The sequence below is a fragment of the Clarias gariepinus genome, chromosome 4 (genome assembly GCF_024256425.1).
Source record: "Clarias gariepinus isolate MV-2021 ecotype Netherlands chromosome 4, CGAR_prim_01v2, whole genome shotgun sequence".
NCBI lineage: Eukaryota > Metazoa > Chordata > Actinopteri > Siluriformes > Clariidae > Clarias > Clarias gariepinus.
Genome location: NC_071103.1, coordinates 29,837,842 through 29,855,996, shown reverse-complemented (window position 1 = coordinate 29,855,996; position 18,155 = coordinate 29,837,842). Strand labels below are relative to the sequence as shown.

The 18,155-nt window shown below is 38.2% G+C and overlaps 1 protein-coding gene across 1 annotated transcript; it reads right to left on the bottom strand.

Moving 5' to 3' along the window:
• Window positions 1-6,231: 6,231 nt before the first annotated feature.
• lrrc30a (leucine rich repeat containing 30a) lies at window positions 6,232-7,662 on the bottom strand. Its single transcript, XM_053495119.1, has one exon. The coding sequence runs from the start codon at window positions 7,350-7,352 to the stop codon at window positions 6,474-6,476; it is 879 nt and encodes a 292-aa protein (XP_053351094.1). The 5' UTR covers window positions 7,353-7,662; the 3' UTR covers window positions 6,232-6,473.
• Between the last annotated feature and the right edge of the window lie 10,493 nt (window positions 7,663-18,155).

Here is an 18,155-nt window from a genome sequence, read left to right as displayed (position 1 = left end):
TACTTAATTTAAATGATGTCTTTTAAACAAAGCTTTTTCTTTTTCTTTTACAAATATTAGTTTAGCGTTTTCCAATGTCTCAAATTCACCTAGGTTTCACCATGAATGGACATCAAAAGGTGGTAAAAAGACACATTTGGTTTATACTGTAGCCCATGACTATATGGTTGTGCCTTACTAACGTGGAAATTATGAGGTTTTAAGATTCTATTCGATTTGTGTGTGACGATTTTATATTGGGTTCCAGCATGTGGCTTTAGGGGATAAAACACACCAGTAAGTGAGTTCTTGGGAAATCAATGTCTCTCAGTGCCCAGGCTTTGTCCAGACATGTTATATATTGATTGGTGGAAAGGTTACTGTGTCCACATTGCAGCATGCTGGGCTCCAAGAATAAAAAAAAAAAACTTTTATTCCTGAAAAAGGCATTAGGTCACAGTTCCATTTATCAACATTCATTTGTCATCTTCAGTGGTCTGGATGGAGAAGCATGCATGCAGAAAGAATACAATATTTTATTTGTTTTAGTCTGAATGTTGGGCTTTGGGGTCCTAAGACACTCTACTGTTTAAGAAATAATTGATGCTTTCATGCCTTTATTTTGCATAGTAATGAGTAACTGCTACATTATCCAAACATGACCATCAGACCAGAACCAGTATAACCAGAATGGTTACTTAATAGCTAGTGTATTACATATTAACCATAAAAGAATCACAATAGCTCACATTCATTAGCACTTGTCCGAATACACTGTAAAAAAAAATGTCATGGTGCCTTTCTTGGAAGCTAAAAAATAAACTAATAAACCAACTTTATGTCAGTGACTTCACACATTTGTCTTAAAAAATATTATAATTATTTAAGCAACAACAAGAAGAGAAATCCTAAGTGAACTAAGCAAAGATTCCAAAGTATTAAGTTCTGAAAAATAAATTAGAATTAAAGTAGTTCTGAGAAATATGGAAATTTCGAAAAGAAGCCGGTTACACATGTTTTGCGATATGCAAAACTCTTGTGAACTCTGTGAAAATGTAAAACTAGAAATGATCTGGAGTGTTTTTCAAGTAACATCTAGCACAGAAACAGGGTCTTCTGGGGACCCATGAAAAAAGCCTATTGCTAACACTTCAACAGTGAAATTCTGCTTTGAAAAGGTTCCAGATCTCCAGTAAAAGCAATAATGAGCCTAAAACTCCTATGAGGAACACTTTTCTTGTCCAAAAAAAAAGACCTTTCTCCCTAATAAATGCCATTAGGCCTGTGGTTTAAACACTCAGGTCCTACCACACTGGTCATTATTTTTCATCTACTCAAATCTGAATTGTTGTTTCCAAGAACAGTCTTTTTAAATATGACAAATGCAGAGCACAGAAAATTTAACAATAACCAATTTAGGCCTGAATAAATGACTTAGTTTTGGAATCACTTCACAACCTCATGACACAGAGGTCAAGACTGTTAAACCAGAAGTCATGCTGACCTTGTTATCCCACCACTAGAGGGCACAGTTATGCAGATTACAAATTAAAGATAAATAGTGCTGTATTACAAATGCGATTTGGCTGTATTTAAATTTCAAAAGCTTTCGCTGGTCCAGTTTTTGTACTGACACTGTCGTGAGGGGTTTCAACTCTGTTTGGTTAAAAGTTCAACTTGATGCGTTTATTTCATATACTGTACTATGATGGCATGTACTAACCAGGTGCTTCTTCTTCAGTGAGATAAGTTAAATGTTAAGTTAAATTTGACATCTCAGGATCAGATGTTTTTCACATTTCCATCGTATGTAATAGGTAAACTCTCACTTACTCATTCATGCTTAATCCTGTATTCAGGGTCACAGAGGCCTATGCCAAGAGACTTAGGGCACAAGGCAGGGTACACCCTGGAAGGGGCGCCAATATATCGCAGGGCACACAGACATACACACTAACACACGCACTACTGGCAGTTTGAGAACACCAATTAACCTAACCTACATGTCTTCGGACTGTGGGTGGAAACCAGAGTACCCGGAGGAACACCCCCCAAGCACGAGGAGAACACGCAGCTAACCACTACACTACCGTGCCGTCCTATAGGTGAGCCTTTTACATGAAATACAACATTTATGTAAAAATTTATTTAAAAGATCAAGCCATGCATGCTTTATAAAAAGGGTTATTCATGACACTAATATTGTAAAATCTAAGCTCACTATTCATATCTAAAAAAGTACTTTTTTAACCAATGCTACTGAATTCATGCTCCCGAACCCAAATTTTAATAAACTGCTTCTGTCCTTTATTCTGAGAGTTCAGGTCCACTACAGCATCAGGACAGGAGACAGAAAATTTACTGCATGTTCCTGTGAAGGACACAAACAAGAGAGAAGCAGTCCTAAACCTGATCAAATCTGCTCAGAATGGATGAATGGAAGTGACAGAGATGAAGTGGTTTAATCAGCATCCAGGGGAAACATGGTAGTGAGCGAGCGAGCAAGTGTGGGAAAGAGAGAGAGAGAGAAAGAAAGAGAGAATAACACTGTAATTTTAGGGTATATTGAGATAACTGCATTGTTTAGAGTAACAATGACTCCCAGAAGAAGACAGGTCAGTGGTGCACACTGGTCAAGGTAACCGCAGTTCTGAGTTACTGCACAGGTTGCTTACGTGTGTTCATGCCTACACCACAATATATCTTGTGGGTCGTCATGCCTCATCTTAATTCAAAACCATTTACCAGTGTTACCGTCTATTTATTCATAAAGCACCATTGATTTTTTTTTCCTTTAATGCACCAATGATCCTTTACAAAAAAACACATAAAAATGAACAAGAATTTCCCGAGTACAATAGCTTCCAGGGCAATGGTCAATATAATTCAGCCCAGAAGGACATAATTACTCCTGCAACGTTCACCTGCCCTGCAACCCTGATCCATTTAGTCTGATAAGAGAAAGCTACAGCACTCTTAAAACAGCTGAGAGTCTGCGATGGAGGGAATTGCGGGGTTTATGTGGAGGTGCTCAGGTCTGATGTTCCTACTTAGACGGGGGTGTGTGAGGTGATTCTGTCTCGCTGGCACATGGGATTTTCATTCAGGCTGTGCACAGAGCCATGACGAATCTCATCATGTCTCCAGTGAGCGCCTGCTATTGTTGGATACAATCATGATGTAAATGTAAATGGTCAGTGTAGGTAAATGTAACATCAGACTCATATTGCACCTGAATACGACTCAGGTGCAATATGAGTCATATTAATAATTTATTACTCTGTTTTTAGCTTGGATGAGACTATGATCTGGACACTTGTTCAGTTTGCTAAATGGCTTTTCCATTTCATTCTTTTTTTTACACTGTCATCCATGCGTTCACTCACTCAAAGAGACACAGAACTTACTAGATTTTATCATTTTTATATCATGCCTTAAAAGCAGATCACATAAAGCTATTGGTTTATTCCATTAGTGTTTTTTTGTCTTAATAGTGACTCACTTTCCTCTCTATAAAGCATCCCAAGGCACTGAAGAGCAAACACCCCCCATTAAGCAATCAGCACACCAACAAAGCTAGACGTGTTATATTTTAAGTTAATTAATCTTTTCTTACCACTCCATCCTGGTCAAAGCCAAGCTCAGGAATACTAAGTGTTAGTTGGGAATGCTTCTTGGATGGTATCACAGAACATGATTTACAAATCCAATCACAAATTAATCCAATATTTTATGGCCAGTGAACCTGCTGGTATGTTTGGAGATGGAATGAAATCAGAAAACCCAGAGGAAATTTATGAAAACATGTTGAGAACAAATGAAACACCAAACAGAACCAGGAACCCTGGAGCTGCAAAGCAGCAATGCTACACTATATGGACATCCAAACAGTATTTGGCCAAACCTGAAATGACGTTGTATCCAAATGCATACACTTTAATATGACTTTTTTCAGCTATTCCAAAGGTGCTCGAAGGGGCTGAGGTCAGGGCTCTAGGGCAAGTCAAGTTGTTTCACACCGAACTCATTAAATCATGTGTTTATAGTCCTTACTTTGTGCACTGGGGCACAAACTATTGCCACCATGTTGGAAGCATAGCAATTATTCAAGATATGGATAATAATATTTCTTGGTATGCTGAAGCATTAAGATTGCCTTCCCTGGGTATAAGGGGCCTGATTGAAACACCTGAATTATAACAGGAATAATTAACAGGTTTAGTTAAATACTTTTGTCCAAATATTCTACATGCTACACCGCCATGTTACCCACACTACACCACTACACCACTTCTACTGTATGTTTCCCAGTATAGTGCCCCCAAGTCAGTTGTGAGCACCAGAGGTCAGACTTCCACTCTCCCTCAGTGATTACACTACTCAGACCTAATGATATTAGGTTCATGGTTTCAAAATTTCTATTTATATAACAAACACACAATCATATCACTAAAAGTGCCACTTTTATCAGCAAACTGAAAGCACCCAAAATGGCGATTCTTTCAGTTATGTATTATGGTTGAAATGTTTACAAAGCCAATTTATGCAAATTTAATGCATTTCAAGTCAGCTCATATTGTCCCATTTTATAAAAAAAAAAGGCACAGACAAATAATTAGCTAGCTATGAATGCAGTGTTAGGAAGAGCACAGAACATTAGGTCAGAAGTGCTAAGTACTTCGATTGTTTCCCTGTGCAGAATCAGTGAGCTGTGGTATGTGCGAGTCTATTGCGAGCCGCCTTTGTCCATTTTATCACAAACCTAATGAGACACAAGTAGCTGATGGGCCGCATAAACTAATAGCATACAAATAGCCGCTTGTACATGACATCATGGGAAAGAAAACAGAAAGGCAAGTCTGTATGCTGAAATCAAAAGTTTTGGTAAAGGGACATATAACAATTTAATCGATTATGATTTTCGGATGGTTTTAACTAAATATTATTGGAAGGCTTATATACTGTACATTAAGACACATTCATATACACATACAGTATACAATGCAGAAATACCACAGCACATTATGTCCTGCTTAACTTGCAGTGATGGTACTTTAATTATATTATATGTTTGAAATATTAAGACTGTAAATAAACGGTAAATTATATGTAAGACTAAGTTTAATAAGCTTTGAAAATGTATGTGCTGAATTAACTAGACATTCATGCAAATTATTTAAACCACTTAGAGTAAAAATCCAGACTATTATGTGCATGGGTGCTAGGAATTGTATTAAAAAAAGTCACCCTTAAAGTTCTTGGGTAAAAGAGTATCAGGACTGAAGAGAAGAGAGAACAATGGAAAGCAATAAAACTTACATTAACGCTAAGTGAACAAAACATCATAGCTCAGGCGCATTACTGCTTCATTGTGCATTCTAAAAGGACATTTAGTTTAAAAAAAAGAATTCACTGACATTTACTATGATACAACTACCTGAGAATACTAAATTATCTGTTAAACAGTTAATGATGAAGCAATCATTAGACTACTTGACTGAATACACCCTCCTTTTCAACTAAATATGATTTTTGATAATACAGTTATCGCAAAGACCATAGGCTTATAACATATGAGTATATTCACTACATGATGTACTCGAATGTACAAGCAATATACAGTATGTGTTGTCCTACGGGAAGATTCTGATGACTCCTACTTATTTTCTTCCTGTTCTTGCTGAAATTATATAGCGCATAATGCTCAGGAAAATAAGTCCAATGCTCTTCGAATAAAAGGCCCTGTGCTTTTCAACAGGATTCACCAACTGACCTTTCTTTTGTAGTAATTGAAATGTCTCTGCTTTGCACTCCAATACACGTTCAACACTTGTGGAAAATGGTAGAGGCCAGTTATAATTGCATCTCTTCTTCTCTTGGGGCTTTCAAGAAAAAAATTGTGGACAACAAGGGTCAACGTGAATGAGTCAGCAAGTTCACAGACAGTTCCAAATGAACTCAGCGCTGCACAAAAGGAGAAGAAATCCAGTGCTTGTTTAGCACAACTGCCAAGCTGGTGCCCTTTGTTTAACATGCTCCTGGGAACCTTAAACGTGCCCTCAAGTCCTGGCACTGCAGAATGAAAAGATTTCAGTATCAGCAACCTTCACATACACAGAGGGATCTTTTTACACTTTAATAACCAAGCCAGCAAGCACTAACATACTGTCCTTCTGTTTGCCAGGGGGTTCACACCTTTTGTTTATGATCTTTCACATCTACCATTAGTCCAAAGCGCTGTAAGAATATTAATTGCACGTTTCCATTCTTTTTTTTTTTTTTGCATGACCTGACATTTCCAAAATCTAGTAATCTTTATAAATACGTACATTAGCACTAATTGCCTTTTGTGTTCTTAATAAAGCAAAGAAAAACTCTATTAGCTAACACAACCCTTAAGCAAGTTATGGATTTATAAACATATAAATGGCTCTAAAAGAAAAACAGGCCCCATTAACAAGAAGTGCACTTTTAAGCTCTCAAAGCAGAGCATTTCAGTTGGCCTTAAGATAGTTATAAAGAGCTTGAAGACCTCCATCTAAAACCTCTTTAATTGGCTTGAGAAGAGGGTTATGCATGATATGGAGTCCTTTATCTAATGGGTGAGAAGCTAGTTTCCTCAGCCGGTTCAGTTGGTGCATCTCTGCAGGAACGTTCTGAATGTCGTTATAGTCCACATTCAGCAGTTCTAACTTGGTCAGCCAGCAGAGCATCTTGGGTAGACAATGAATACAGTTCTCTTCTACAATGAGAATCTTCAGATCAGTCAGTCCTTGGATATGCTCAGCAATGTTCTCCAGCCTATTAGAGGCCACATGCAAGAAGACCAGCTTTTTCATGGCATAGACACATGCTGGGATGTACACAATATTGTTGTGGCTTAGGTTGAGCTTCTGCAGGTTTGTGAGAGCAGATAGACTATCTGGGAGACTTGTGAGCTCGTTGTTTGCCAAGCTCAAGACCTCCAGCTTTGTACAGGAGCCTAGCTCCTCAGGGACGTCAGTGAGGTGGTTGTGGTATGCAAAGAGCACCTTAAGGTTCTTGAGTTGCCCGATCACAGGGGGCAGACTGGTGAGCTGGTTACCCCACAAATTAAGTACGACCAGATTCTGAAGAAGTGCCACAGAGGAAGGCAAGAAAGACAAGCAGTTCATGGACAAATTAAGCTTCTGCAGTTCCATGAGTTCCCATAGCTCCTCAGGAGGTGCAATCATCCCTTGTCGAGCCAAGCTGAGCACCTTGTAACCAAATTGCATCACGACGTGCTTGCGGATCCTGTCGGATGATGTCAGGGTTTCCTCACAGGCTGCATTCTTTCTTCCTACAAGTTTCATGTCCTTGCTTAGGGGTTCCTTCGATTTCTTTCCTCCCATCCTAGCACTGTGCCTCTGTGTAGCGCAGTGCAGCTCAGCTAAGCTCTTACGGGTTTTTTTTGGGCTTATGGCTCCCTAAGCAGCTAAACAGAACAAAACAACTTCATTGCTCCTAATCTCTTCAGAGATGGCAGAATCTCAATTTTGACCAGTGGACTTGAGAGCTAAAGGAGTTTAAAGCACATACTTTGGTTTGGAGCTGCACTGACATCCAGGAAAAAAAAGGGTCTGTCTGGCGGACTGAGTCGTAAGCACACTTCTGTATGCGTGTGAGAAAGTAAAGTTCCTCTTGTGTGTCCCAAACATTTTGAAGAAGTCGTGCAGGAAGCCAGCGGAGGGAGAGAGGATCCAGAACATATAACGGTGTCGAACAACATTGCTGGAATGACTCATACCATGTTTCACTGCCTGTGTCTTCAGCTGTCCCTGTCACTTCAATGCTAATAACCAACCTAGATATTGGCACAGGCATGCGGCAACCATTTCTGAAGACGACATAGAGTGTAATGAATGAGCACGACTTACCAGTCAAAAGTTTTCAACCATAGTAGGATCTTTAAGAGAAGATTACACACTATGTAAAGAAAAAATTATGCATTTTCTAGTAGTATTTTATGGTATATCAATTGTAAATAATAATTTTGAACTATAATGTGAACTTTTCTGTGCTACTTCTTGCCATACATTTTCTACAGTCAAAAGCAGCTCATGACTACATATACAGTTGGGCATATTACAGTTTAATATGTGCTGTAAGTTTATTAGGCATGTTGTCTTATACATGCAGCAAGATGAAATATCAAGTTTAGAAAACAGAGAGCTAAGATTTCATCATAACGTCTATTTTGAGGATGCAGTGTAGTATCAGGGGGCTTCAAGCTGTTGATTGAAGTGATATGAATGCGGTTATTAAAAAGAGAAGGAATATACAGAAGTAGAAAGTAGAAAAATGAAATGTGACTATTTTAAAATGTAGGGGGAAAAACATTCAGGCACTCAGATAGAATAATAGCTTCAGTGCTCCTCATGGAAGAGAATCCATTTACGCTGGTCAGGTCCATTAAGGAAATGTACTGTAAATAGCATGGCTTCTCAAACACAGACTATATCAACTGGCATGTGTTGACAATATTAATGAATTTACTACTTGCCAAAGGTTTTATCCTGTTAGCAACTTTTGATCCGGTTACAGTGCTGGGATAAATTACAGTGGGTCATTACTGGTACAGTTCATGTACAGTACAATATTAGTAAGTGTGGAAAAAAGTAAATCTAATGTTTTAACAGATTGCATATTTTATTTGAACTGTTTATGTTTCAATTACTAAACTAAAGATTCTGCAAATGGAATCTTGTACTTCTGAAATGGAAGTTTGTATCAAAGTCTGTAACTAAAGTGAAAAATGTATCTCAGTATTTCCCTGGTGAAGGTTATGTGATTTAAGAGATGGCTCACCACATCAAGAAGTCGTGCTAACCTTTTCTATTTCCAAAAGTGTCTGAGATGTGATTTCAGATGAGATGGCGTCTAAACTAACAAGTTTAAATGCAACCATTTGTCTTAAAGGCCCTGAGAAATCAGTGATGTGGGATTTCCTTGCTTATACTGTAAGTAATTCTATGCAACATTTAAGCAAAAGACAATTAAAAACAATAATAATCGAAAATATTTGAATGAGGAGTAGTCAAAATTTTATAATGAAATATACAGTAGTATGCTAAAGTCTTGAGCCACACTCATTTTTTCATATTTTGCTCCCAAAGAGCCAGACTTTCCTGATTTTTAAAAAAAATGTAGGCTTGAAAAATAGTTCCCCAGGCTTTCTGAAGTCTCCTATTTTTTGGTCAGTCCAGTCCCTGTACCTGACCAGTTTCAGATGAATGTTTTAGTTTTTTTTAAGCCACACAGTGACCTATGAATCATTCAAGCATAAATAAAAAAATTGCTTAAGGCATGAACCAGTAAGAAACAGGTGGAGATGATGACAGGTGATCAGGCTGGTGATTAGTATACTGGTGATGCTGAGTGGTTGGAATGGACGAGGGAGGAAATGAGGTTGCTGCTCAGGTTGTTACATGAGGGGTGGGTCAAGTATTGTACATTTAGTAGGATTCCACTACCTTATTAAAATATATCTTATCGTATATATATTCTGTGCATGTATGTATGATGTATGATCTGTGAAGACATTTAAAAACTCACTCTGGAATCCACATTAAATCATGGGTGAGTCTGAGCTGTGTAAATTGTGTACTCTTTGATTCTATTTTCATGTAAACACTTTAGGCTATATCACAGCCATCCATAGCACTGTATCTTATCCATGCATCCAGAGAAATAGACTGCATGTGAGCATCAGTGTGTGAAACATTACAATGGTAAACCAATTTGGGAACCAATTAGAATAAAACTACACATACTTAATTTCATATTTATTTACAACATACATTACCACCACCACTAAGTAAACTGAAGTGACATTGATTATCATTTTTATACTAGTAACAGTGTTACTACCAAGGGTCATCCATGCCTGTAGGGGACCAAAGGCTAGTTGGCGCAGTTACTATAAATCCCACAGAAAAGCCCATCTAGCACAAATTGCTAAAAAAGTAAATGATGTCCACAGTAGCAAGCTATTAGAAAATCCAGTATGCCACAGCTTGTTGTGTATGAGCTTTAGCAGGCAAAGAGTTCAAGGTTGTTGACCTGGTCTCCAAATTGCCCAGATCTCATTCCAACTAAGCATCCAAGGAATTTGCCAGACAAACAAATTCGATCCATCAAGGCCCCCACCCTGTAACCCACAGCACCCAAAAGATCCACCGTTAACATCCTGGTGCCTGACACCACAGCACATCCTGAGAAGTCTTGTGGAGTCATGCCCAGACGGGCCAGAACTGCCCTGGTGGGCATGACTTCTCAAGGGGAAACATACAGCTTGATGTTTTTTTTTTTTTTGTTTTTTTTTTTGTTATGGCTGATCAGTGTATGATTTCCATGTTAACCCTTTTAACTGCTTTCTATTTTGCCACTTTGTCATGTTTTTGCAGATTTTTGCAAAGTTTAACTGGATCAACATATGTACTCAACATAGGACCATTAGTGCCTGAATTTTTAAGACACAAATAAGAAATAAGTCTTAAAAATTCTAAAAAATTCAGGCACTAATGGTGGTGGTGGTGGTAATGTATATATATATATATATATATATATATATATACTGGTGTCAGTCCTTATGCTGGTCTTTTTTTCATTACATGCTAATAAAATGAATACGTTATGTATTTATATCCATGCATTTATGGTATTTGTAAGTATTTCTGATATATGATTATGCAGTTGTTATGTATAACTTAAACCATGCTTCTGACCATCTTTTTTTCATTTTATTTATTTATTTTTTTTACCTAACACGGAAGTTCAAGTTCTGCCCCGGCTTGTTTGCTGCATCAGTATTGTAGGAGGACCCCGTGCATGGCCACTGGTGTGATGTTGCTGGTAATTTGAGTCACTTGACAGTTTGAACTCTAATACTGCAACCTCTATTCCGCCTTAAACATGACCTCTTCTTGGGTAAAAAATAACCCACGAGTATTTGACTTGCTAATTCCCCTACTTTGTGCATGAACAAGGCTGGTCTGTGTGAGGGCATTAATGCATGTAGAGCAAGGGAGGATGCTGACCTGCTGCAAATGTAGCTCAGTTAATGTGGGCCATTACATTGCAGTCCACAAATAAAAAATAAAAAATAAAAAACAACCTTGAATTGTAAAGCAAAGCCTTTTCTAAAACATAGAAATACTTGTCATTCTACGTTTTTAGTTTTTATCCGTGCTCAATACCCCAGAGCAACTGCATTTTTTTGGATTCAGTGTTTGGTCAGGGACAGGTCAGTTAGGTAGTAACTAGGTAATGTCTCATTATTATAAAAATCCCTTCGATTGTCATATTTGAAAATTTGAATCAGAATAAAAACATGTATTTGCTTTTGTCGTCGTGGTGCATGACTGCCAATATTCACACAGGACGAAGACCACAGAACATTCAAAGCTGTACAAATAAAGTAGATTAGACATACACTGCCTAGGCAACAAAAATACTGAAAATGCCAAGCCATTTCAGAAGGGTCAGATTACTGGGCTGCATCAAGCAAAGAAAACAACTAATCTGAAACTGATCAAGATCTGAAAATACTGGAACTGGGTTAAGAACCCTTCAACACATTACCAAAATCTGGAAGGATATTGCTGAACTATCAATTTTTGTGAAAGTATGGTCAGAAAAAAATCATGAATGGAGATTGGGACTCACAGGATTGGGAATAAACAGCTGTGTGGTCATAAAAAAGCACTTATAAAAAAAAAGGGATTCACTTTGACTTTGGAGCAATGGAAGAAGGTCACGTGGTCTGGTGAGTTCAATTTATCCTATTGAAAAAGAGTTATGGTTGTGTCAGGGTAGGAAAGGTAGAACATAAAGCGATGTACCCCTCATAGTGCATAGTGTCCACTTTATAAGCCTCTTGAGGAAGTTCTGTGATCTGGGATTATTTCAGTTGGTGAGGTCTAGCCTCGACAACATTGTTCACAACAACATAAAATTACTCAGCTGATGACCTGAATGTACTGAATGACCAGGTTGGAGTTTTTCTTCCCTGATTATAGAGGAATATTCATGGGTTTATTGTGAAAGACTGGTTTTGGAAGCATAAGGAATTGTTTTTGCATGATCTGGCCACCACATTGTGTGCTGCATTCAAGCTAAATGCGATTGAGTGGAATCTTAAAGTGTAAAAAAAATTATTTTCATTTAGATATATTTAATGACACTTCAGAAGTTGCTGAGAATACTACTTCCATAGAAATACAATGTACCGACCTCTAAAATTACAATTAGAGGTCACCATTTTCCTGGTATTTCACTTTTATCTTTGACATATATGGACAGATATCTCAAAGTAATGACCATAATTACAATAATTCCTGAACGATTTGAAAGGGTGCATTGTCTGCAGCAACAGCCCCTTTCACACAACCTGATCAAGACAGGATTGTGTCTTCAATATGTCTCACCGTTCTGTTTAAAAGGCATGGAGATGGGATTGGGGGTTGTTGCTGTTGTGCCTTTAAGACAGCAGTATAGGTACTGAAGTCACAGAGGGGAAATAAGATCTGTGTGGGAGGGAAAACCGGCATTGTGGAATGGGAGTCACATGATGTATATCTGCCACCAGAAGATTTAAAAAAGAATAAACAGCTAGCAGCTAACCGTTATGGAATGTCATGAAACAGGCATAACAGTTGGAGAGTTACAACAATGATATGTAAGTTATTTCCAACATTATATGTTACACTAGACACAGACGTTGCTGTTTTCCACCTCACTACCACCTCATTACCAAATGAAAGAGTAAGCAGCATGTTGAGGGGGATCACTGTTCAAAAATGACTATAGTTTAGGAGAGCATTTGCTGAAGTATCATGTATATGAACACCATGACCCAGGGTTTTCCAGCAGAATCTTGCCCAGAGCATTACACTGTCTCTGCCAGTCTGATTTCTTCCATCTTTTTTGCTGGTAAGCTATGCAGATGCACATGCAGAAAATATGATCAGAACAGACACCATTCTTCAACTGTTTTATAATTCAGTTCTGTTGCTCATTTTTATTGAGGTTTTTGGGCCTTAGTTTATTCATAGCTCTCTTAAGGTCCTGCCACAGCATTTCTAGACTTTGACTACGCCATTCCAAACCTTTATTCTTTTTTTAAGCCATTAGATTTGATATAGATTTACTGATGTGCTTTAGAGCATTGTCCTGCTGCGTGACTAAACTTTACCCAAGCTTCAGCCCTTGGAAAAATGGCCTTACACTTCTAGAATGTTCTGGTATACAGAGGAGTTCATGGTCGACTGAGGTGCCCAGGGCCTGTGGCTGCAAAACAAGCCCAAACAACCCCTCTCCACCATCATTCTTGACAGTGGGTATGAGGTGTTTCTGCTGAAAGGCTTGGTGCTGGGCATTTCAGCCAAACAACTTCACTTTGGTCTCATTAGTCCATAGGATATCGTTCTAGAAGATTTTCTCAGATGCAGTTTTGTGAACCTCAGTCGTGCTTCTATATTCTTTCTAGACAGAGTTTTTCACTTGGCAACCCTTCCAACCAAACTTTACTTGTTCAGTCTTCTTCTAATTGTGCTGTTATAGACGTTTGTCATGTTAGCATTTAACATGCTCAGTGAGGCCTGTAGGGTCTGAGCTGTAGATCTTGTGGGTTTTTTTCTTCAAGCATCGCACGGTCTAACCACGGAGTGAATGTGTTGGGATGTCCACTCCTGGGAAGGCTGGTTTTCCCTTTTGGCATTGTGATAACACACACCTGAATGCTCCAGACCAGCAAACTCCCCAAACTTCTGCTTTTATACACACCTGCTTATGATCAATTAATCAAGGTCTGATGATTAGCAGCACCTGGCTGCAACTTACCATCTTAAATCCTGTGGAAGCAGGATTTAACCACTTGTTCTTTTCTTTTTTTTTGTTTAATAATTATTTGCATTATAAATAAAAGTTATAATGTTATTATGTTGTATATATTAAGTATATGTTGTTGTTTACCTGGGGTTGTGTTTCCCCAATATGGTCAGATGATCTTTATAGCCAATGACCCTCCTCTCTCTGGAGCACAAAACAAACTGCAACTTTGATTCAGAGGTCTTTGCTTTGGCAAAGCTGAATATCTTAAGCAAACCCAGGGTAAGTAGCATTTGCTGAACTTTTATGACTTTTACAAACTTCAGGGTGGTAACAGATGGAGGCCTCCAGAAACTCGAATGACTCAACCATATACACAGCTGTGACATTTATCTCCAGTAGCAACGTGGGCCGGTGGCTGTTTATGGAAGTCCACCTACATTTCTGCTCTTTTGAGGAAGTTCGGCTGCAGTTGTTGTATACACACCCTGACAAAAGATGAACCAAGTTTCTCCTGTAGATATATTTATCACTGCTGGATGTCATGAGCCTCATTTGCCTAAATTGACCAATAGGTTTGTTGAAACAGCAGTCAATACTGTAGCAATGTGTAGTCATTAAAGTTAAAAGACAGAAGTTCAGATTGGCGGATAACATATTAGCTCCTACAAACTGGGAATTCTAACCTACACTAAATATTTGGCAATTTCTTTCATCCATCTTCAGTAACTGATTTGTTGTGATCACGGTTACATGGAATATAATGTCATTTCATTTACTGGTATGTCTTTGGACAGTGAGAGAAAACTCACACAGACATGGCCAGAGCATGCAAATCCCTAGAAACAAAACAGTAACCAAAGCTCAGGAATGAGCAGTGGCCCTCATCCTTAACTGTAAATTAGATTAGATTAGATTAGATTAGATTAGATTAGATTAGATTGTCATTGTGAAAAGTGCATGTAAAGAGCCAATGAAATTCACATACTCACAACACTACCTGCTCTGCCACCCTTTGGCCCATCAGGACATAGGGCAAAGAGATATTTGCATTGGTCATTTTCTCCTTGATTTAACCTGATGTGACACCTGTGGGGGAAAAAAAAAAAGATCCATAACTGTTTATGGTACCTGTTTCTGCATTCAAACCACTTGCCTTAGAATAAAAAGAATAAAAATAAAAGAACCTCTTTTGAGTTTACTTTGTTTAATATTTCAGTAAATTCTGATAAGCCCACTGTGTGCTTCATCTTTACTCCTACAACAATCTAGTATCTGTGCTGTGATTTCTTTATTGGTCTCTCACCATATCAGGAGGAAGAAAATGGAAAGCTTGGAGTAAACAGAACAATAATCTGGAGATGAAGTAGAGCGGGGTGATAAATAGATGGCAGGATATCAGTACACAGACTATTACATAGGATAAAGATGCTATTTGTAATGTCTCTTGAATAGTCGGAGGGAGTAAAAAGAAATTGCCACGGCAGACGGCTAATGTGGTTACAGAGTACCCGAATCGAGTTTGGCGTACTGAAACAGCAGCTGGGAATAAAAAGCAATCAGCTCTCTGACAAGAGCATGGGAACAAGATGAAGCATTGCTGTATGGTATAACAAGATACCACCTAAAAGAAAGTTTAAGCGATTCACTCTCTCACCTGCAGGAGGTGCTGCATACAAAACGTGTTGTCGCGGTTGAGAACTGTATCTCTATGGATACATGTACATTAGGCAAAATTTGTTTCAATGAGGATTTATGAGGGCAAATGAGGGTAATATGTGTCTCCCTATCCACCTAAATGTGAGGTATGACATGGATGCTAAGTATTGACCAAATATTATGGAGCCCTTTTCATATGCTAGACCAATTTCAAGGTTTGACACCCAAATTATTCCAACTGTCCTGATGTCTTCAACCACACATTGATAGGTTCAGATCAATCTGTCATGGGAGCACTTGGAAAACCAAGCACCACATTTACAATTTAAAATCAATAACCATCCATCTAGGAACCTCTGTAGTCCAATTAGGGTCTGTGGAGGCCAGTGGTGGCCATTGTATTTATTCCCATTTTTACGATCGTTGTAGGACCTCCAGGCAACATTCACACACTACAGGCAATTTGGGAAGACCAATTAGGCAAATCTGCATGTCTTTGGACTATGGGAGGAAACGGAAGAACCCTGAGGAAACCCACCAAGTACGAGGAGAACATGCAAACTCCAAGCTCAGGTCACCTACAGTACATGGCAAGTGAAAGAATACCCCAAACCAACAGTTTTTAATTTAATACCCCAAACACATGGTCAGACTTAAATCAGGGACCCTGAGCTGTGAGACAATAACCCTACCTATTGTGTCACTGTGCTAATCTTAAAATGGTCATTTAAAATGATGAATTTTTTTTTACTAAGACCGGTAATTTTAATATAGTAGCTCTCTGATATTCTCAAGCCAAAATGATCTAAGCATTATTTCAAAACAGAAATGTGATTTACTTTAGATTTCATGTCGAAAATATCATTTTAGTATCGTTCAACTTTTATAAGCGAATCGAAGAATTAATCACTTCAGCATATTTTCCAGCATGTGCTTTCAGATGTCAGGCCCCATCACAGTTGGAATAAAAATGTTGTATTCTGCTTTCTTTCATTTCTTCAATCTGCTTTGCAGTCACAGTTAATTGGATGCTCACAGCGCACAAGAGCAATCTTGCATTAGGCTGCTCACTTACCCAGCGCTCCAGGTTCCAAATCAGTTTTGAAAATTGCATTCTCTCAGTAGTCGGTCAGAAAATAGGATGTGGATTTAGCCCAAATTTCTCAATAGCTGGAAAATTAACGGGCTGACACTTGGGCAGCTATTACAATAAAAACACAGAAGTGTTATCAAGTGCATATATTAAAACGGAGCACTTTTAATCTCAGGAGGTGTTTAATTTCAGCCTATGGGGCATAATCATCATACTGTTTAATGTTTTGTCACACTAATATCTCTGACTCAATTCTCAACTCTTAGTAATTAGCTTTGATATCTAAACTACTTTCTAAAATGTATTAAATTGTATAGTGGCAACTCAAACCATATTTTTACCATAAGCTATAATATATGTATATATATTTAAACGTCTCATCTATTCTATTTACGTATTCATTCACCCGTCACATCTGTTCATCCATTTATTCACCAGCACACACATGCTGTATCTCTCCTATAGCTGTCTCTTCTAAGTATCTCTCTAGAGTTTTCCTCAATTCTGTCATCACCTGCAGCTTTTCATTTTCATCATCTTGTGTGTCTAGATTTGATTGGCTGCAACCCATCACTTTCTCTGCTCATTGGCTCCTGATGCATTCCATAGCCATTTTCAGGCTTGGCTCTGTTACCATTGGAGGAGCAGCTGGAGCTCGTGCCCGCTATTGCTCAGGGCATCCAAATGGCCAGGGTGTTCTGCCAGGTGGACCTGCATCCTCCTAGTGGAGCTTGCACACTGCCAGGACTGAATATCTACTAATGGGCTTCAGCTGCTTCCACTGCTAATGGAAGCTCAATGTTCTACTCCATCTCCTCCATTAGTGTTTTGGGATTTTTATTCACAGTGTGATATAGAAGGAAATGAGGATGGGTTGATGCGGTCACGTCAAAGATGATAAGATGGATGTTTCAGCCGTAAAATATGAGAGTGGGTGTGCATTAGCTTAGATAGAAACGGAGGATATTACCAATATTAAGCTTGTTTATATTAGCCATTGACCCATTGCAAATCTCATGGCTTCAAATATTCCTGTAATAGGGAAGATGTTGCTACAGTGTTCTAATGAATAAGACCAAATAAGAACTTGTTTAAGCTCCAGTGTTTTGACATTGATGGTTAGTTCTTTCATCTGTGTCTTGAAAGTAAAGAAAGGGATTCAAGGATAGATTAAAGAAAACGCAGAATAAGTTATGTCATGAGTGTCATTTTTTAGAGCTTATATACACATTTGAAAAACCTTGTTTTTGATCAAAATAAAATTCTACTTGTCTGTTTAGCTTTACATGTAGAAAGATAATATAATTTTTGCTTTCCGCATTATTATTGATCTAATCCCAATCTCAGGTTCAAAATGAAATTATCTATGACCTAATATTGAGAAATGTGGCTGGGGTTAATTTGCTTTCATACAAACATGCTTTAAGTAACCATAATTGTAATAGATGCAGACACTAATCCCGCCCCTTTCCCTATCCTTTCATCCTCATTCTACTTCTTTCATCTTTTATCCTTTCATCCAAATTGAATCATGTGAATTGTTATGCATTCACAAGTGCAGAGGTAATGACAT